This window comes from Polypterus senegalus, chromosome 2 (genome assembly GCF_016835505.1).
Source record: "Polypterus senegalus isolate Bchr_013 chromosome 2, ASM1683550v1, whole genome shotgun sequence".
NCBI lineage: Eukaryota > Metazoa > Chordata > Cladistia > Polypteriformes > Polypteridae > Polypterus > Polypterus senegalus.
Genome location: NC_053155.1, coordinates 145,126,261 through 145,148,705, shown reverse-complemented (window position 1 = coordinate 145,148,705; position 22,445 = coordinate 145,126,261). Strand labels below are relative to the sequence as shown.

At 38.0% G+C, this 22,445-nt stretch overlaps 1 protein-coding gene across 1 annotated transcript in view; it reads right to left on the bottom strand.

Moving 5' to 3' along the window:
- Window positions 1-22,445, bottom strand: part of LOC120524418 — a 53,181-nt gene that overhangs the window by 5,933 nt on the left and 24,803 nt on the right. Inside the window, exon 2 of the mRNA XM_039746273.1 lies at window positions 18,302-18,381. Within this exon, the coding sequence (XP_039602207.1) occupies window positions 18,302-18,317 (16 nt within the window). The 5' untranslated portion in view covers window positions 18,318-18,381. The remainder of the gene's footprint in view (window positions 1-18,301; window positions 18,382-22,445) is intronic.

The window sequence follows — 22,445 nt, the reverse complement described above, 5'->3', positions numbered from 1 at the left end:
GGTATCAAATAAGCGAACTACTTAATGGATTTAGATCAGGCTTTTTTTCTAGAATTAGTTAGAACATTCCTGTTGATTTTGCGACTTCTCTCATCACGCTTGCAAGAGTGATATATTTGCGATAATCCAACGGGAGGGAGGGGAAGCGTGACGTCAAGAGTAGGGAGCCAGGCAGGGCCCTCCTCGCCGTCCTTTTTCACTATATTGTGGGTGGAGCCTCAAGGAGCAGCTAGTATAACATAAAAAGGAATATAAACAAAACCATAACATTGAAGTAAAATAGTCTCACAGCATTGCTCGTCACAGGTTTTCACAGCACTGCTCTGTGTAAGACAGTTTCAAAGAGTTCATTTACAAATCATCACAGTCCATCTAAGCAAAAACATGTAAAAAAGGCAGACTGCAGATTGCTTACAGTCCCAAAATGATAATTGTCCACTCCAGAGCAAAATACCAAAAGATCTTTAGACTGAGCCAAAAATCTGTCCAAAGGATGAAAGTCAGAGGGCAAAACAAGATTGCAACCAAGTAAATAATTTTCCCTAAACAAAATTTTTTTATATAAGTGTAACCAAGTTATTTTAGAATTTCCGAAAGCTTGGATATCTGAGTTAATCTCATGTAATTTTTACACCATCTTTTATATGGAGTTGTCACCAACACAGAAATCTAATTGAAGTTGACAACCCTGCTGTGTTTTTGAACAACTTCCATTCTGGCTTAATATCCGTAACTTCCCATGAGAAGCTCTTTTGGATGTGAAAGTTGGACTCAGCCAGAATGGAAACATCTCTTGGTCTGCATATTTGATAGACTCTTTCAGCAGAGCAATGTGCTTTATTCACTGATGCAAGCTGTACTGCATAGCATGCAACAGGCGACTTTTGCAAATTTCAACCCTACTCTCACAGAGAAATGTTGTCAAAGGGGAGAGACAGACACCAACATAGTTATCAACCTTCTTCACAAGATCTGGCTCAGTCTGTGTCAATGATGTAATGCTCCACCTTCTCAGAAGCTATTTTCTGCATGCCTAGATATAGTCCCTCTGTATGTAGTCTGCACATGAATATCAAATACCTAGCAGCATACCGATTCCTTACTCCTTACCTTGCAAATGTAAAGTCGACATAATATCTACAAGCACCTTCTTCAAAGCTAAGCTTGGCAATTCTACATGGACTACCCAACCACTATGTTATAACAAGTAAGTATGAACCCCAGAAAAGGTTTCAGCAATGGATCCCAGTATCCCTGTTTTGGAGAGGATCACATTCTTTTAATTGAACCAACATTAGAATCATATTATGGTTCAGTATCAGCAAAGGCGCAGAAATCAGCACCTTAAACATCTGGATCACATAACCCTAAGAGTCTCTTAGACAAACGTTTTAAATACAATTTTAACTTTCAAACATTGATTAGACTTTTTAAATACAATGAATTCTTATTTGTACTGTATCTTTATACAATTCTCAAAATGGAATTTTCAGCTGTTTTGCAATCTTTCAGTAAAAACAACAACCAGAGGAAAAGCACTTTAGGAATTAGTCTTTCATTTGTTGTTTTGTTTCAAAATGATACATGATGCTGTTTTCCAACTGTAATGGTGCCATTCTGTTCCCACAATGCAGAATACTGTTGAGTAAGCATCTGAATCCTTGAAATGAGAAGGACAATTCCAATGAAGGACAGGTTCTAACATACAAGTCTGGTTGGAGCTGAATGAAATTAAATGCACAAAATGTCTTCTTTATTCTAAAACCTGTTATGGAAATCAGGGATGCCACTAGGCATAGACTATGCCTGTTACAGTGAGTGCAAAGAAAAAACAAAACTGGCCAGGCCTGATTGTACACTGGGACAAAACAGGGCATCGCACTTCTCAATTGAATTGCCTTGCTTTCTCAGTTTTTGACAATTTTGAGTACTTCAACTTATTTAATGTGAATTCACCACTCACTTCCACTTACAATAAATGTTAATTCATCCACTACACACATACCCCCACTCTATTTAGTATTTCATAGTTGCAAGGAGGAGTAAAAAGACATCTTTCTTAGTTTTAGAACAATCTTTTTGTAGTGATTTCTCAACATTGGCGTGTTAGGGCCTACTGGTGATTTTATCTTAATTCTGACTCTGTATGCACTTATAAGTTGTTGCTAAAACTATATGATCAGTATACAACTGATCGTTGGTGCCACATTTGATGTGTGCTAATGAAGTAATTTTAACATCTTGAAAACACTGGTGCTGACTGTCATTGTGGGAAATGCATTTATTTAAACCCTTATGTCCAAAATAACCATATCACATATCAAAACTCTTTATTTACCAAACTGCTATTGTGTTCATAAGAATTAGAATGCTTTGAGATCAGTTCAGTTTATTTTGTATGGTGCTTCTTCACTAATCGAAACCAGAAAACCTCAACATATGATATCATGATTCAGCTCGTCTTGATGTCTAGTTATGCAAGATGTCAAGGTTTTTGGGGTTCTCTTGGCCCCCTAGACCCTCTAAAACCTTATTTTTAGACTATAGACTATTTCAGGTCAATTTTTTGTGCAGGCAATTACACTCTTATTGTTAAAGAGTAAACCAATAGGTGTCTTTAGCAAAAATTATCAGAATGACCTAAAGTTATGAATATCACATCATACAACCCTAGGGGTTCACCCCGTAATGGGATACAAGAGGGTCAAAGTTACTCTTTTTCACACAACTTCAGAAAAATAGGAATTGGTAATAAAGTTGTGTGCAGTATTTTATGTTACTTCGAGGGTGACCACAAATATTATATCTTTGATATGTGATTCTTTACTGGTGGTCCTAGACTTCTAAGTTTCACTCCTAGAAGGTTAAATTGATATATTTCAAACATATATATATATATAATTCACTAAGGCAAGACAACCATGGAACACTAAGGCAAGACAACCATGGAAAGCACGCGGAAGGCGTGGATTCACTAAGCCGACAAGTGAGACACCTATGGTGCGCGGAAGGAGCCACGCCCACCAAGTCCAAGACCATTGGATACGCGACAACTCGCAGGGGCCACGCCCACTAACTCGCGGCGACACAGAAAAATGGCGTCATTTACATTCGTCTGTCGTAGAGGCCACATACAGTGCATGTCATGCACCTCCGAGCTAAGTTGACTGTTCATAGAGGCATGTTTCTCGCGAAGTGAATCGCCATATGCAGCGTGTGAAGCGGTTTGCGAGGGTATCCCTTGGGATCCTAAAACAACCCTTTACAACTGAGGTTAAAGCACAATGAAGTAAGCAGTCTTTAAAACTGAGTTTTCGGTTACAACGCACGACCGCATGCACCATAGGAAACTGTTTTACGCTACATACAGCTATTAGCAAACATGCATCTTCTTAGATGCTCCTGCAGGAACACGGAAGACGTTTCCCTGCCCACCAACACTCCTTTTTCACTGGCGGCGTCTACCCTTGTTCTCTAGCCATTCACACTGCCTGCCCATTTGCCCGGATGCAAAACTCACCGACCACCCAGTTAGTCCCTTTCGTCTGTGCTAAGAGTCCACATGCACGTCTGAGCCACGCGGCGTTTGTTATGCCGTGGGTTCACTATCGTGTTGTATTTTGCTCTCTCCAGAGTTCCATCTTTTCAGTCACTTACTATTGTATTCTCACACCAACCCGTTTTAGACAACCGTGTCTTTGCAGAAGTGTTTTGCATTTAATAAATAATTATGCATGAGATTGAGCGTGTGTCTACCCGCGGAGAGGCGTGGGTAAGCCATTGAACCCCATTCAGACTGCAAACCGTGGAATTCCCACTAAGTGCGACTCATATGCTCCCACTCATTACGTCCCTACCCTTTGTACACACCCCCTCCCACCTCGCTACTACCGTGGTCGGGTGTCTTGGTGGATTATATATAGAAAGGCAGCCAAAATCACACAGAGCAATGAAAAGTCTACGTGAGTCACAGGTGCGTCTGGACTGTGTAAAGACGGCGACTCAAGTGACGAGTTGGAGGTGGGCACATGAGCGGTCAGTGCATATTGAGAGAAATCAGCAGACTAGCATGATGGACAGAGCTGAATGGATGTCCTTCTCCTCTCCTTCCATTCCACACTCCGCACGTGCACCCCATCCCTCTGCCTGGCAGGAGAAGGTGCGATGCCGGTCCGCCAGTTTTCAGTCACGGACGATTGTTTGTTGGTTCGTTCCGTGCGTTGTTACAATGTTGCTTTTCTTGCAGATTTATTACATTACCGATTTTTCAAATGTTAATTTTCTCCCTGTGCTTAAAATCATTAAAAACTGGCCTGATTTTTAAATTGATATATTTCAAACATGTTGGCTAGTGTAAGTTATTATTTAAGACTATTTAAAGGTCACAGATTATGAATATGTTGTTAATTTAGATTTTTGATCCTTTGCTACAAATGTAGCAACTCTTTACAATCTATAGAGGGTGAAACATAACAAGTCTCTATTACGATCAAGAATATTTAGATTTTAAACATTTAAATTGAAGCACACATTTTAATATTTTAAATGTGTGATGCAACAATTCTTGTTCATTATGTACTTCTGCCTGATGTAAAACATTTCTTATAAACACCACATATTAGATTGGCGTACAGTAATTCAGACTTATTTTTTAACTATAGCTAATAAATACTTGATCTTGAGTTTTGCTTACCTCTCTAAATTTTGGTTCTGTAATTTAAGTAGGTGTCCTTATAACCACTTTTCACAAATGGAATGAAGCCAAAAAGACAAATATATCTGAAATAGTTTAATTTAATTAATACAGTGTACTCTTGTGGAACCTACATGGAGTACAAAGGTAAACCAAATAAAAGTAAAATCCTGTTGTTGAACCCCTGTCAACCATGTATCATGGTTCCCCTTCCAGCTCAGGGTGGCGAAGGAGCAGTACAGGAGAAAGCTGGAGCAGAAGTTGCAGAATAACAGTTTAAAGGAAGTGTGGGATGGGATGAAGATCATCACTGGCTGCAGCTCGAAGCGGGGTGCCACCATCGAGAGAGACGTGGAGAGAGCAAACCAAATGAACAACTTTTTTAACAGGTTTGACCACCCTAACTCACTCTCACTTTGGAGTACTGCATCCTCCAACCATCCTTCTGCTAATACCAGCATAGGTGAGACATCCCCACCCATAATTACAGCAGCACAGGTAAGCAGAGAGCTGAGGAGACTTCGTGCCTGCAAAACAGCAGGTCCAGATGGAGTATTGCCACGACTGCTGAAGTCATTTGTGCGTTGGAACTGGGGAGTCCTCTATAGCCCATCTTCCACCTGAACCTGGAACAGGGGAGAGTCCAGACGCTTTGGAAAACATCTTGTATCACATCCTAGTGAGCTGAATAACTTCCAGCCTGTTGCTCTGACGTCACATGTGATGAAGACCATGGAGCGGCTGCTGCTTCACCACCTGAGGTCACAAGTCCGCCACACCCTCGACCCTCTGCAGTTCGCATACCAGGAGAAGGTGGGAGCGGAGGATGCCATCATCTATATGTTACACCGATCCCTCTCCCACCTGGACAGAGGTAGTGGTGCTGTAAGAATTATGTTTTTGGACTTCTCTAGCGCCTTCAACATCATCCAACCTCTGCTCCTTAGGGACAAGCTGACTGAGATGGGAGTAAACTCACACCTGGTGCCATGGATCATGGACTATCTTACAGACAGACCTCAGTATGTGAGTCTCCACTTACACCTGAACACCAGCAAGACCAAGGAACTGGTGGTGGATTTTAGGAGGCCCAGGCCCCTAAATCCCCATGATCATCAGAGTCGACTGTGTGCAGAGGGTACAGACCTATAAATACCTGGGAGTGCAGCTGGATGACAAATTGGACTGGACTGGCAATACTAATGCTCTGTGTAAGAAAGGTCAGAACAGGCTATACTTCCTTAGAAGGTTGGCGTCCTTCAACATCTGCAATAAGATGCTGCAGATATTTTACCAGACGGTTGTGGCGAGTGCCCTCTTCTACGCGGTGGTGTGCTGGGGAGGCAGCATAAAGAAGAAGGACGGCTCACGCCTGGACAAATTTGTTAGGAAGGCAGGCTCTATTGTAGGAATAAAGCTGGACAGTTTAACATCTGTAGCAGAGTGACGGGCACTAAGCAAACTCCTGTCGATCTTGAAGAATCCACTGCATCCACTTAACAGTGTTATCTCCAGGCAGAGGAGTAGCTTCAGTGACAGACTTTTGTTACTGTCTTGCTCCACTGACAGACTGAGGAGATCGTTCCTCCCCCACACTATGCGACTCCTCAGTTCCACCCAGGGGAGTAAATGCTAATATTATTCAAAGATTGTCTGTTTTTACATGCATTTAATTACTCTTTAATTTAATCATTTTTTTTGTATCAGTATACTGCTGCTGGATTATGTGAATTTCCCCTTGGGATTAATAAAGTATCTATCTATCTATCTATCTATCTATCCAAGTACCACTTTTTCCTTCTTGCCTCTCTTTTTCCTCTTACACTCTTTCTCTTTCTTAACATTGGCCTCATCTCTCAGGCTTCATCTCTCAGTGAGCCTTCTTCACAGATTCTACTTAACTTTAGACTGAATGAACCTTCTAATTTGAATTTGCTATAATCCCCCGTGCTAGGGCTATTTTTGGATCAGTTGTGGTCATTCTTCCTCATGAAATCAATGTTTTCTCTGCACTCATCAGTGCCCACTATAATTTAAAACAGTAAAGAAGGCAGCCCATCATTCCCTTAAAGAGGAGATAAAACATAATCCCATTCATCTACAGCAAGAGAAACAAAAAAAAGTGATGTAAAATCATGACAACTAATTGTCTCTAAGGTTAGACAAGCTTACATAGCATCTGGTGGGTGGAAAGATAGGCATCCAAATTCCTGACTGTTGCATCCAGCTTCTGGCTTGAAATTGAAAGCCAGAAGGAGTAACCAGCAGCTTTGATGTAAGACTGGCCCCGTCTCCTGGGGCTCCATCCATAAAACACTTGGAATGGAGGAACATTTAAAAGGACAGTAAATAATTATAAACCTAACAGAAAATACATAAAAATATAAAAAATAATATTTCAAAACTGACAATAAAACATAAAATCTACATAAATTCAGAGCATGTAACAGATGGGAGGAGTGCAAGACAGGATACTCCTTCTTTCCTGTTTTAAAGGCATTCTCTGAGTCCCTAAAGAAAAAATCTGGGGACAAACTCAAACAGTAGCAGAGATGGGGAACCTTACCTGAAAAAAAACATTTACAATGGAACCCCATATTAATGATCCATATTGAGTGTTTTCACACATGTATATTTTTTTTGGGTGAAGTGGTTGAATGTAAAATAACCATTGTCTGAAGATATGTGAGTTTTTTAAGTCTACATTCACACTGTAGCTGATAGTGACTGCATCCTGATCCTTGCATCGCATCTGATTTGTTTTTTGACTGCTCAAATTTATTGTACTACTTATTCAAATCTGATATGAATATGGATGTCTGCCTTGAATATGCCCCACATTGGCAAAATGCATAAGACAGCTTTGTAGGACTAATACTAGTTGATGAGCTAATTAACATTGTTTCGGTGAGAATGTCCGTGAAGCTCATTATGTCATGGAAGAGAAACAGTTGATTCGTGCACATTTATTACTACTGGTGTTCTGTATATTGAAACAAGTGGGACAAAGAACTGATAAGAACATAATGGGACACATTTGGATGCAAAGTAGGTGTTACAAGAGCAATGTAAAACCCTTCTGAAAGGTTTGATTCCATATCTATATATATTGTTTTGCTAATCACACTTCTCAAAAAAACATCAGATCTGGGACATGTAAGAGTGGAAAAAATGGAATAGTGCCGCAATGTGAATGTGGTCTGAAATATCAAATTTAAGGCTTTACATTGGGATTTAACAACATCGCTGCTGCTATTAACGACTAAAGTAAAAGAAGATCTGAAGAAACATGGTTTGACTGGGAAGCAGGTGCAGTACAGAGCTGTATGGAGAAGATTGAACAAGCACATTGACCCTATATAGAAGTAATATGAAAAGGGTAAAAAAATGAAATAATGCAGGGGAAGAAGAAGAAGAAGATATCAATGACATGGTAGAGTTTATGAAAAGGATTAAGAAACTGAAATGACAAAAATGGCAATAGTATATCAACAAATTAAACAGACTAAATCAGAACACTTTAAAGCTGATCAGAACTATTAATCTTAATAAAAACAAGTAAAAATAATAAAAAAAAACTAAACATATGGAACCCAGAAAATTACTGATGGGATTCCAAGAAATCATTTATAATTTCCTGTATTTAACATTTTTTTTTGTCATCAGTCCCAAGAAAAACTCTACAGTGGTGTTCTATTGTATTTCAAATTTGCCCGCCTCCCGGTTGATGTCAGTACCTTTTCAAACAAATGTTCTCTCAAATATCAAATTGCTGTGCCAAACTAGTTTGTTGCAATTTGGGGAAAAATTCCTATGGAGTTAATGTATGAAGCATTTGAGAGCTCATTGTTATTCTTTGCTTATTTCTATTCAAATACTACATATTATTATTACTACCTGGGTATGGGGCTGTCAGGTTGCACAGCACATCTTTATTAAGAAGCTCATGGCCATCTATTGTACAATGGGAAGAAGTGGGCAAAGAGGACAAGGAAAAGAAACCTGTCGAGCTTGCCACAATGCTCAATTCAACTGATGTACAGTAATCTCTGGTTATGACACTCAATGGTAGCATTTCACCAACTCTGTCTTCCACTGATGATTTTAGCATAGGTGCGATCTTAGGTATAGTTTGCTAATGGCTTGTTGTGCAAGTTGCTTGCTTTGACCAGCACATTGTTATTTTCTTTATCTTATCATGATGTAACTCTTCATTGTTTACTTGCTTATTTTTGCAGAATTCAAACATTTCCACTCCCAACTGACACAACACATGACACAACATAGCAGCCTATCACTCTTTTGTTTAACCCAAAAATGTATTTTTTTTCTTTTTTCAAAAATTAAATATATATTTTTGTAGCTAAATTTGTGGAGGTCTGATGACGGGGTTTCTTGAGTATAGAGGCACCAGTGCCTCATGGGAGTTGTGAGGGCATTCGCTACACAATTAGACACAGCCTGGTTGTAATCACACAAAAGATATTGCATGTCTTAACAGACAGCTTTAGTTAACAAGTGGCAGAGGTCAAAAGAAGCAAAACAAATGGGTTGGATTTTATTGAAGACTGACTTACTGACAAAGTAACTTTCTTTTAAGGACAAAACAGTAGTCAAGATGAAACAAAACATTTCAGTGTACAGTGCAATTTTTGAAAGTCAGTGTGCACTGGTAAAATTCCTAAGGACTGGAAAATAATAAGTATCCCATTGTACGCCAGTAAGCATAGCATACATCACGGGTAAACTAAAGGAGAAGACTGAACAGCAAATAAGAAAGAAGTGTTCATGAACAGTCAACATGGGTTCAGACAGCAGAGGTTGTGTTTTGCTTATATGTAGGAATTCTATGGGGAACCAACAAAAAGATAAACTTAACGTAGTGCATACAATGTTATTTATCTTGATTTTCTGAAGGCATTTGATTAGGTCCTAAGTGAGAGGTTAGTAATATAACTAAAACAGGTGGGAATGTGTGGAGTTGGGTGAAAGAATTGGTTAAAACACAGGAAGTAAAATTTTATGTGAGGAACCTTATCAGAATGGAGCGGCATTAAGATTGGTGTCACTTGGGACAGTGCTAGGACCACTGCTATTAAAAATATATACTGTATATACATGATCTGGATAGGAATATAATTAACAAACTGGTTAAGTTTGTACCTACCAAGATAGGTTGGAATCAGACAAAGTTGGATCATCTACTGTAGAATCAGTTAAATCATTGCAGAGGGACTTGGGCAGCAATCAGGTCTGGGCAGATTTGTGGCAGATGGCATTTAATATGAAGTAAATTTAAAGTTTTATGTGTAAAAAGTAAAAATATTAGGTCAAATACACAACAGGAGATCTGAAAATCAAATGTTCACCTTCTGAAAAGAATTCAGGAGTCATAGTAGTCAATTCAACATCCAGACAGTGTCCAGAAGCCATTAAGAAGGTTAACATAATGTTAGGTTATATAGCACAATGTGTGGAGTACAAGTCCAAGGAGGTTAGGCTCAACTTTTATAACGCACCAGTGAAGTCTCAGCTGAAGTACTGTGCACAGTTTTGGTCTCCAGGCTACAAAAAGGACATAGCAGTGCTAGAAAAAGTCCAGAGAAGAGTGAATAGGCTAATTCCAGGACGCAGAGGTATGATCTACTGTATGAGAAGAGACTGAAGAAATTAAGATGTAGCATGACTGAAGTGTTTCAAATTATGAAAGGAATTATTAAAGCTATTACTTTAAAATGAGCTTAACAAGAACACAGACACATAATCGGGAACTTATTAAGGGTAAATCTTGCATAAACGTTAGAAAGTTTTCTTCGTATAGAGAACCATAAACATATAGAATATATTATCAGGTAGAAAGTTGGACTTTAGGAACGTCCAAAACCTGACTTGATTTTGACTGCTCCTCAAAATTTTTCTAATGTTCTGGTTTGGTAGAGTAATATAATTCCCCTTTTGTATTATTAATGTGTAGCCTTTGTCAGAATGCCTCAAATCTCACAGACTTACCACTATTAAAAAAATAAGAACTTACCACTATGCTATATCAGGTGCCGCCTCGAGTGGTAGCCATTCCAGCAGCGGTGTGTATGACTTTATCTTTCTACCTTTTTTCTCTATTTTTCTCTATTTCACTGATCACTCCTACCACTTTCTTTTATGTGGACTCGTTCCCTGGACACGTTTTACTACTTTTACTACTTGGACATGGATTTTTACATGCTGAGACTTGTCTATTCAAGTAGTCAGCTTCAAGCGCTGAGAACATTATGCCCACACCGATGTGGTTCCCTATTTACCTGACGAGGTAAGAAGGCCGTATCGTGGCAGCACAGCCAGCGCTAAGATAAAAGCCAAACGTCTAGTGAGATAGTGGCGCTACAAACCTTGGGTGCCTTCTGTGACCCTGGGAAATGTGAACTCACTATCAAATAAGATCGACAAACTGGCTGTATGTTATACCTTCATTGTTATCACTCTTTAATTTAATATTATTCTTTATCAGTATGCTGCTGCTGGAGTATGTGAATTTGCCCTTGGGATCTATCTATCTATCTATCTATCTATCTATCTATCTATCTATCTATCTATCTATCTATCTATCTATCTATCTATCTATAAGGTATTGTAGTATATAACGTCTCTCCACCTTCCCTTCTAAAAGACAAGTAAAAGACAAGCAGGAGTTAAGTTACACTTTAAATAATGTATTATTGATAATATTCATAAATAATAACAATAAGCAAAGTACAGGTGAATATTAACAACCATACAATATGATAAATGCTGATGTGTAGTTTCCGGTGCCACACAGACTTGTAGTTACTTTAAATGTCTCTAGTTAAGGCATCATTTGTGGTCAGCTTTCTTCAGAATAGGCCGTATGCCTGTCTCAATATGGCTGCCGAGCTGTACTCTTCATTGTGTTGTCCTTTTCAGTTCATGATATGTGAGATGCTACTTCATCACATGTTAGTAAGAGAGAGAGAGAGGGATAAAGCAAGCAAATTGCTCTGTTCAAATCCTACAGCCAATAGGGTGTCGGGGTACTCAATGGCTTCAGGCAACTTTAGACCAATAGAATTCTGGTGCAATATAATGGTTCAGACATACAAAATATTTATCAACTTATATGCAAAATTTCACAGCACAACCTGTTCTAATGTTCTTTTAAACCAGAATCCTTCCCTAACATATTTGTTGGTCAAGGGCTAGTATTTAACATGCTCTTTCCTTTAATTTCTTAAAGTTCAGAAGCTACTTATCTATTTTACAGCATATCCATCATGGCATGTAAATCGTGTGCTGCAATTGTCAAAACACAGTATCAGACCCCATGGGTAGCAAGCATACACAATGCCACCATCAATTAAAAACAAAATGCCATCTCTAAAATTATGGTAAAAATAAATATGCACATAAACAAAAATTATTTTCACACTGCATAGAAAACCAAAATATTGGTAAGCAAGTATTAACATATTCCTGACAAGAAGGGCTTTGACATATAAAGAGCTGAACTGTAAACTTCCTATGGTGCTTATTTCTCCTTTCAGTAATTGTTACAAATTGGTGTCTGGAATGGGAAAGCTACAACCACATGGTTGAAGTTTCATAGTGACAATGATGTGCAACTGCCTATTGTTCACAGTATAGTAAAAGACAGTGTCTGATAGTGAGATGATGAAGCTGCAGAGGAGTTTTTTTTTTTGTTTTGCCAAATACAGCCATATTAATTTTTGCAAGAATTATTGATAATGATTTCTTCAGATGAATGAAAACAATAAAACCATACTTGAATTATACATATCTGCACTGAATTAACCATATATTGATACAAAGTACAGGCTGTTTTGTAACTGTTAGGTACCTTCAGACACATAGTGAGTGGTATGTTTAAATTGTTCTAAAAAACAGGCTAATGAATTTGAGGATTACACTTATATAATGATAAATTTGGCAATACTAAACATTCTTAATAAACTACAAAAATTAATATGTTAATGAAAATCTTCAGAAATAGTTTCTACAGCACCTTTCACATTATGTGTCCTAAAACAACTTTTATTATCATATATAGTATCATATATGATATATATCATATATAGTCATCCTTTTACCACTCTAAGCTTATCGTACATTTTTAATCTTGTACAATATTGCCATTGATTGTGTTTCTCAATATTAGAGGTCATGTGAAATGTTACCACCATTAAAATTTCATAATAGGACTATTTCCTGTGGTCTTTCCTTTAATTGCTTAACATTCAGATGCTACTTCTATTTTTATGTAACCATTATGACATCTCAAGTCATCCAACATGCGCATCACTGTGTTCTGATAAATAATATGGTTAAACAGTTATTTTTCTTCTTCCTGATCTAATCTGATTTAAACAAACTTAATTTACATATCAATTTGAAATACAAATGATTATGTGCAACGGTTATGTTAGTGTATTCTTATGCAATCCAAGCATTTGCCTGTGCTCATTTTAAAGGTGTTATCTTTGATAGTAACCTCTCTTTTGAGAAACATATTAATTCTGTAGTCAAAAGTTTCTTTTTCTAGCTTCGTCTTTTAGGTAAGATCAAGCCTTTTTTATCTTCTAGGGATCTTGAGAAAGCTACTCATGCTTTTATCTTTTCTTACCTTGATTACTGCAACTCGCTGTATTCTGGGAATAGCAAATCCCTGATACGCAGGTTACAGTTGGTCCAGAATGCTGCCACTTGCTTTCTGGTTGGGGCAAGAAAGTCTGATTCTGTTTCTGCAATATTAGCTTCCTTACACTGGCTGCCTGTCAGTTTTCAAATTGATTTTAAAATGTTGTTGCTAGTTTTTAAATCTTTACATGGGCTTGCTCCTGCCTATTTATCTAAATTGTGTGCTATACACCAGCCATCTAGAGTGCTTAGATTTTCTGGTCAGTTGTCTCTTGTTGTCCCTCGTACCAAGTGTAAAACTAAGGGGGACAGGGCTTTTGCAGCTGATGCTCCTCACCTGTGGAACTCATAAAGAAGTCGTGTACAATTGAACTGTTCAAAACAAGATTAAAGACTCATTTCTATTCACTTGCTTTCCGTGACCTTCAGTAATACTGATGGTGTCCTCATTATGATTATATAATCTTACTTCTAATTATTATTTATTTTATTTATGTTCATTATTTTATTTCTATTTATGTTATTTATGTTAATTGTATGTTTTTTTCTTTTTTTATTGTAAAGCACTTTGGCCACAGAATTCCTATGTTGTTTTAAATGTGCCATATAAATAAATTGTGCAACATTCCCGCACTTCGTAGCAGTGAAGTACTGCCTTAAAATTTGTATTAAGAAGAAAAGTAAACCTTTTTAAACTGAGGGAAAATATACAAATAATTATTTGTTAAGGATCTCTTTTGTATACCACGTTGTCAGTTCGGCCCTCCGGTTGTAATATGACCAAGATGTGCGCTGAGCTTACTGTTGAGCATGCAACGTACAGTTGGCCATGTGAAAAGCAATCTTGCCTCAAATCTCACAGCTTGGATTGCTGCTGTCATAATCGGTTTGAGTTTCATGGTTTGTTTCAATTACGACAGTATTTACAGGACTTGTTGTGTTAAAGTGACATTCGGCATCTTTCAAGTGTTGTAAGCATACAACCGGTCTCATCAATAACTTCGCATCCAGCTTTTGAGAGTTTAAACATTCATAAACATCAAAGTGTCCACTACTGAAATCGTCACCTGTCAATTTAAGATGTTTAAGAGGCATTGGCCGTTGTCCAAAGGTGTAAAATATTTGGCCATTTCGGTACACTTGAAAGCAACAACTGAACACTTCAGCGGCAGCCATCAACTGACATGCAGAACCATAGGTGAAGGGCTTAAGCATTTCACTCTTCTAGTGCTCCTGTGTAGTATAATTATCTCCTGTACCGTCATCAGTTCACACCTTGAACCTGTCCCAGTCATTCAATACATAAGACAGAATGTTCCTCCAGATATCAAGAGTGAGCCTGATATGGCCGTGCAATATGTAAAACAGAGAATGGAAAAGGTAGGTGCCATCTCCGGGCATGGAAACCACTTGGTAAGTGACAGTTCTTTGATCGATGGTGATCACCTCGATAGACATGTTAATGGGGTTACGGTTGGAATGATAAAGGAAATAGGTACTTGAACAAGGTAAAGTAAGTCTAAAATACCTTCACAATAACTATAATTGTAATAAACAAACAATAAAACAGCAGAGAAGCCATGGATTAAATAAAAAGGCTGCAGTTATCAGCAGGGAGACGTGAATTCGGTGGCGAAGCAAGGAAGGGAATGAAGAGACCGGAGCGACGGACGGCCTTATATAGGCAGGCAGCCAACAACGTGGGAGGCGTGGGGATGGGGGACCCAACGCCGCCTCATACGGCGACCGAGCTGCAGGCTATGGACATATATATGTACATAAGTAGGATTCAGTTAGCGTTGGGAACCCGCGTACCAAATTTCTTGAAGATGGGCCCATAAGTACCAAAGACCGTTGGAAAGTTCAATATGGCGGCCGACAGTGGCATCATACCACCGAAATAAGTACGTACATCGGTTTCGGTTAGCGCAGGGAAGCCGACTACCAAATTTCGTGACGATGGGGCAATAAATAAGGAAGTTTAACATGGCAGACGTTGTCGGCTGTTATGAACATTACATGTAGAATTTCGAAATGAAACCTGCTTAACTTTTGCAAGTAAGCTGTAAGGAATGAACCTGCCAAATTTCAGCCTTCTACCTACACAGGAAGTTGGAGAATTAGTGATGAGTGAGTCAGTGAGTCTGACATTGGAAAGTTCAATATGGTGGCCGACAGTGGTGTCATACCAACAAAATAAGTACGTGCATCGGTTTTGGTTAGCGCAGGGAAACAGCCTACGAAATTTCGTGACGATGGGGCCATAAATAAGGAAGTTTAACATGGCGGGCGTTGTCGGCCGTTATGACCATTACATGTAGAATTTCGAAATGAAACCTGCTTAAGTTTTGTAAGTAAGCTGTAAGGAATGAACCTGCCAAATTTCAGCCTTCTACCTACATGGGAAGTTGGAGAATTAGTGATGAGTCAGTGAGTGAGTCTGTCAGGGATGGCTTTGCCTTTTATTAGTATAGATTGACATTGACATTAAATTGGTTTTGGTTATGCCGTACAATCATGATCATATTATTAAATGTCATGACGTTTGTGGCAATAAGTGTTGGGTTACTTCTTAAATGAGGTCCATTGTATTTATTTGAATACTTGTTGAACTATCTTTGTTGTCATATTTACTAATGACTACCATGAAAAAAAACAATACCTTGTTAATTAAGTTGCATGGAGTATCTGACAATGTTTTAATGACTATTCCAGCAGGCTCAGCTTAGTTGCAGTCTGTGTGGATTCTGCATGTGTCTTGTGGTATTTCTCTGGATGCTCCAGCTTTCGTCACAAAACTCAAAAGTTCGGTTAACTGCTCCCATAAAAGTAATCTAGAATGGTCGGATGCCTTGATCAAAGTTGGTTCATGTCTTGCACCTAAAGCTGTAGGGATGGACCACTGTTCCCTAGGACCCTGAATTGTATTTTGTTTGAAACTTGAGTAATGGATGGATTTTCCACCGCTAATAGAAACACTCTACAGTTCATTCTGTTCTTTTGGATTTGTGTTTATGCAAGAAAATATCTGGGATAAAAGTTTCTTATAAACCTGAGTTTCTCTTAGAACTGCTACTTATTAAATACTATTTTCAAAGGATCATTTGGTTTAATCTGTTTTTTTACAGAGAGATATATAAACAGAGGATTACCTCAAGAACATCCTAAATGAAGTTACTTTACAGTTCTCAGGTCTCTTTCCTGTTTCAGAACCTATCATGACCTTTTGGCTTAATGTGACTGCAGCTATTTATTTATTTATTTTTGTGTGTGTTTATAAGTGTCAGTATGCTGTAATGGTTTGTGTGGTTAAATGACTAAATGCATGTTAACCAAAACAAATTAAATGAGTCAGTAGATAATCTGGCATTAGAAATGATGTGTAGCTGAACATCTCAACTGAAGTAATATTACATCTCCACTGCATATTTGAATACAACTAGCTTTTATTCAATGCTTCATAATTAATTAGCTGCCATGTACTATAAATGTTGATTAATGGCACAGGACTTCAGTGGCATTTTTGCAAAAAGAGTTGAAAACAACTGAAACACAGATTGTCAGTCACATGTTAACCTTTACAGGAAAACAAAATAGAATTTATAATGGATAAATATTGTAGGCCTGGTCCCACCCCAACTGTCAGAATCCTGTGAAGAACACCATGCAATAGACAGATGTTTTGTTTCATTTTTGCCACCTAAGAGAGATTTCAAGGAAGCTGATAGAATTGTAAAGAAGTCTAAATTAAACACAAAAATGAAAATAAAACTTTTGGCCTTTCTCTAGTGCCAAAACTCCAAAGCACACATCAAGGATCCCCAAGTATGGTTCTTGAGCGTCATAGTGGCTGCAGGTTTTTGTTCCAACCCAGTTGCTTAACTAGAAGTTGATATTTTTCTATAATGGAATACATTTAACTATTACTCTACAGTAAAAAGACAGAATGTGTGTCCCCATTTAAGAAATCACTTGGCCTGCCTGTCAATTTCTTTTATGCTGTATTCCTTCAGAGTGTCTTGAAGATATCTTTGCTGGGTCAGTTATGAGATCCCTCACAATATGTATTATATAGAACTTGTGCTCTAATGTGAAGTTTGCATTGTGATGAGGAATTATTTTTACAAATATTGTCCCACCTCTGAATAGACATTTTATAGTCTTTGTTGACTGCAGCTGTTAGATTAACCTATTAGGAAAAACTGTTTATAATCAATGACACATACCAACTCTTCTGTGTTTTCTATTTAATTGGGAAAGGAGTTAGAGAAAGACCTGATTAAGACCTCCCACAGACTCCATAGTTTGACATGCATTTATTTCTACACTAGGAACATTACATATAAAAATAAAACAACCTGTGGTCTCCCTTAGAGATTTCAGCATGTAATTACTTGTACATTTCATCAGTGGGTAATATAATGTATGAGTAACTGCGTATGTGTGCAGCATGAAAAAGCGTGAGGTGCTGCTGAAACAGAAAAATGCTGACATTACTTGTTTCTCACAAATGCCAAGGCCTCTAAGAGACCAAGGCACAAGGGTGAACGCCTAGGTTACCCTGATGGCAAATTTACCCATGAATAACAGAGATATTTCACATAAAAATGTATTTCTCATTGTCATTTCTTTTAATTTAGGGATTTCTGTGTGTTTTCATGTGCTCAAAGTGAATAATGGTTACAATATTCACAGGCAATCTAAAGTACCTTTTAATGATTATAATCACAGTATTTTTTAATACATTTACACAAGGGCATATTTTTCCCTGTGCTCTTTTCCTTTCAATTGAATGGAATATGTAGATGCATCATGGTTAATTGAGAGAGGGGAGAACCAATAAGATGTGCAAGGCTAAAACATGACTAACTTTGTGTTAGGTAGATTTGGTATTGACTTGTTCTGCTATTCACTGAGACAGCACTTAGACCTGAAGGTTACCTTCTCTTAGTACCATTCTTTGTAGTCTGATCTTGATCCACAGCTTGTCCAGTACTATCTCAGGTATACTGCAACTGACCCTTTAAGAATAAAAAAAAAAAGAATTAAGAGTTGGGAATTGTAAATAGCGAGTTATCTAAAATGAAGCATAAAAACACTGTCTGAACAATAATTGGCCTTAGAAGCAATAGGGGACTTCTAATGAACTTAAACATAGACAAAGTAAAATAAACATTACACTAACTTAATGATGACAGCTCCCCACTGCACAGCCACTGCAAATTAAAATGGCTTTGACCATGTAGCATGGTGACAAAATGTTGGTGTTTTAAATTTGGCTTTGTTTGCTTTAGGTTGTATTTTAGGCACACTTTTGTTATTTTTCTATTCAAATTCTTTTTGTAATAAACTTCCATTCCATTATTTTCTGTTGTCTACTAGAAAATTATATATGCGAATTTGGGACAGCATAATGAGTAGATCATGAGTGTCAGCCAGTGCAGTGGACAGGAGGCAAGGAGGTTGGGAGATGAGAGGTGAGCAGTGATCAAGAGGAATAGCACACCAGTGGCGGGTCGTTCATGTTGAGCATTGAGGGAGCAGGTGCAACCACTCACTTCGCGGATCATCCTGATGATGCCAAGGGGTGGTGGGAAGATGATGAAGCCAGGCTTTGGGCATCCCATTAGTAGTCAGTTGAGTTGGCTGGGAAGAAATCCACTGAATTGATGAAATGCTCACTGGTGTGTCAACCACACTGAGAAGGTGCAATTGGTGAGCAGTAAAATTAAACAGAGATGCACAGAGACTCTTAGGGCAATATACTGTAGGATGAAGTAGCATATCTCAGATTTTAACTCTGTGATTTTAGTTTTGGTTTAGACCCTATTTATTGGTTTACCTATTTAATGATTGATTTTAAATCCTTCAAAGAGCACTTGATTTATATTGGACATATTTTCATTTATTCATGAAAGATTTGCACTGAACTTATTTTTGGACACTGCTTTGATGGAATAAAATACATACTCCAGAAGGAGTTGCTTTCAACAAAGGTAATCCAAAGAAAATAAAAAAAAAAACATAAATCCAGCAAGCAAAGTCAAAAACAAAGCATACAAATCAAAAAATGCAATCATTCCACAAAATCACAGTAATAACCACTAGGGAAACTAACCAAACCCAGCACATTTAATGAACCGCAAGGGACTGCTTCTTACTTCAGCCTTCACAGGGTTGAAGGCAGTTCCTTGATGGAGGAAGAGGTGGCCATTCCTCTTGGAGAACCACTCACAAAACACTTTAAAATATAATAGAACAATCATAGACACATAGAAATTAAATAATCCAAAAAACTAATAAAAATACAGAATGCAAATAAATACCAACGGTAATAATATTAACATGTATACAAGACTCAAACTGAACAAAAAAAGACATTAAACAGAAATTTGAACACCAGCCAGGGGAGGAACCCAGGCTGAACTATAACAGAAATACAAAGGCAAGATCCAAACCAGAGAAATCCAAAATACTAAATGTCTCAAAAAACAGACAAGCACAACTATAAACTAAACTAAATGCCCACTTATGCTTAGTACATCTGTATCACCATAAGAGTCCGCTAGGGTGTGAGGGATGTCCTGTGTGCACCTGTGCCCATTACTGCACATGTCCTAGACAAGAAAACATGTTAGTAAAGGTTTTCTGAAGTGATTCGTTGCTACCAGCACCTGAACAATCCAACATTAAAAGCACAAATACTCATTGCAAGTGGATTGCTGTTTATACTTCTCAATAAAATTATAGTATTCATTCATTAATCCTTTCAAATCCTGGGAGAAACACAGCCACACTCAAACACCTATTTATGACACCTTGAAGAAATTATTTGGACACCATGATAAGGTTACTTACTCAGTCAACCATAAAAGAACAGGAAAACATGAAGAGAGCTTTATAGGTTAAAGCAAGATGATTTGCTAAGACTCAGCTGGTCAGCATGACTCTACTGACTAATATCTGAGCACACATCAGAATTGTCAAAGTACCTCTAGACATATGGGATGAAAATTCTGTTTGTAGCTACACAGCAAAATCTAATATTCAAACTGTTCAGAGAATGTTTTACAGACATAACACTAACTCTTGTAGATGTTAGGACGTTTTCATGTCACATCCACAACACTTCCACAGCTAGACTAACAAGAGTTCACCAAGTATTGACTTTTGACAACAGTTCAGAATTCAAAGGGTGAGCTGAAATGTCCCTATGACAAATTGAGCAGATTGAAAATGTCATCACTGGATGAGTAGAAGTTCAGAACAGTGGAGGACAGCTCTGTTCACTGTGCTGCTCATGTGTTCACAGGATGTTCACCTTGAATATCATGCTCATGCCTGGTAGACAATGTTTCATCTCATTCTGTCCATTACCTAGGTGGACCAATATTGATTTTCATCAACAACAGACTCAGATACAATCTTCTACAGGACCAAATGGAATCGTTAATGCTAATGATCACTGGGAGGGTCATATTGATAATCTTAGAAACAGACACTGTGATAGAAACAGCTGCAGAGATGAGAGATCTGCTGAGAAGTCTAATGCTCAAGTAAGGTACAATATATGTTGGTGTTCATTTCTTGTTTTTTTCTGGTTAACTGCTTCAGTACCTCCACTAGTTATATTGTATGACTTACAGCTGTTTTTTTAAACAGAAAGGAGACTCCATCTAGAAATAAACAGCCCTTTATATCACAGAAAGCACATAACGTGATGGTTTTCTTAAGTCTTGCTAGACTACACAACTCTATTAATTTTTTTAGAGCATGACCTATGACCATTGTCTATGAGGGTGTCAAATAATTCAACTAGGAATTACAAGGGTTATCTGATTACACAACTTTCTCCCCATGTTTCGTCAAGTTTACTAATGTTCTAATTCACCAATAAATAACCATAATGTTTCCTCATTTTGGAGGCCAGTCAGTGAGAATTACACCAAAATACTCCTGAATTTTGGCCCACTTTGTCATTGTATAACAAATTCAGAAGACCACACAGATAGCTGGATTACCTCCCAAATTTGACAAGGCTCACCGCTTCCCATGCACTCACTTTTCTTCTTTCCTTGCTGCCAACAATGTTCTGCACTGTTTGTGGTGTGCTGTGTGCATTGTACTGCCAGTTCTCTTGCAGACACAACAGCCTATCCCTACAACTTACCACCACACTGTGTGAAAATCAAAACCAGTTTGATTTTGTTTTAGCAAGTCTCCGAGAGTTAGACACTGGTATGACTGAACCACTGAGGGTGTCACACAATACAACTGACAGTAAAAGGCACACACAACTTAGTGTGCTTTTGGTAAGATCATGTAGATGAAGGAAAGGTCATGTAGTGGAACACCAGCTTAAGTCTTAATTATGACTTGTATATTGTGCCCTCTCTATCTTTCTCACTCTTTTTCTCTTTCTCTACAGGATCCAACCTGATGGAGCTTGAGAGGTGCTGCAAAGAGGAATGGGCGAAACTGGCCAAGGATAGGTGTGCCAAGCTTATGGCATCATATTCAAAAAGGCTTGAGTCTGTAATTGCTGCCAAAGGTGCATCAACAAAGTATTGAGCAAAGGCTGTGAATACTTATATACATGTGATTTCTCTGTTTTGTTTTTTTTTTTATAAATTTACAAAAACCTCAAGTAAACGTTTTTCACGTTGTCATTATGGGGTGTTGTGTGTACAATTCTGAGGAAAAAAATGAATTTAATCCGTTTTGAAATAAGGCTGTAACATAACAAAATGTGGAAAAAGTGATGCGCTGTGAATACTTTCCGGATGCACTGTTCATATTTTTTCTACATATTTCAGTTTGATCAGCTTGTAAAGGGTCAGTTTAACTCAACACTTGACCTGTCTCATGTGCCACAGATATTCAGCTTAATTAAAATTATATATACAAGTAGAAGGTAGGAAAATTCTGCAGAACTATATAGCCATAATATAGGGGCCACACTGGATGAGCTGCTCATGGCCCCACACATTTCAACGGACAGCCCTGCATATTGTGAAGTTGTCCCAGTATCTCATCCAGATACTAATTCTAATTATGATTTGTTAATGCCTTTGAAAATTTTGAA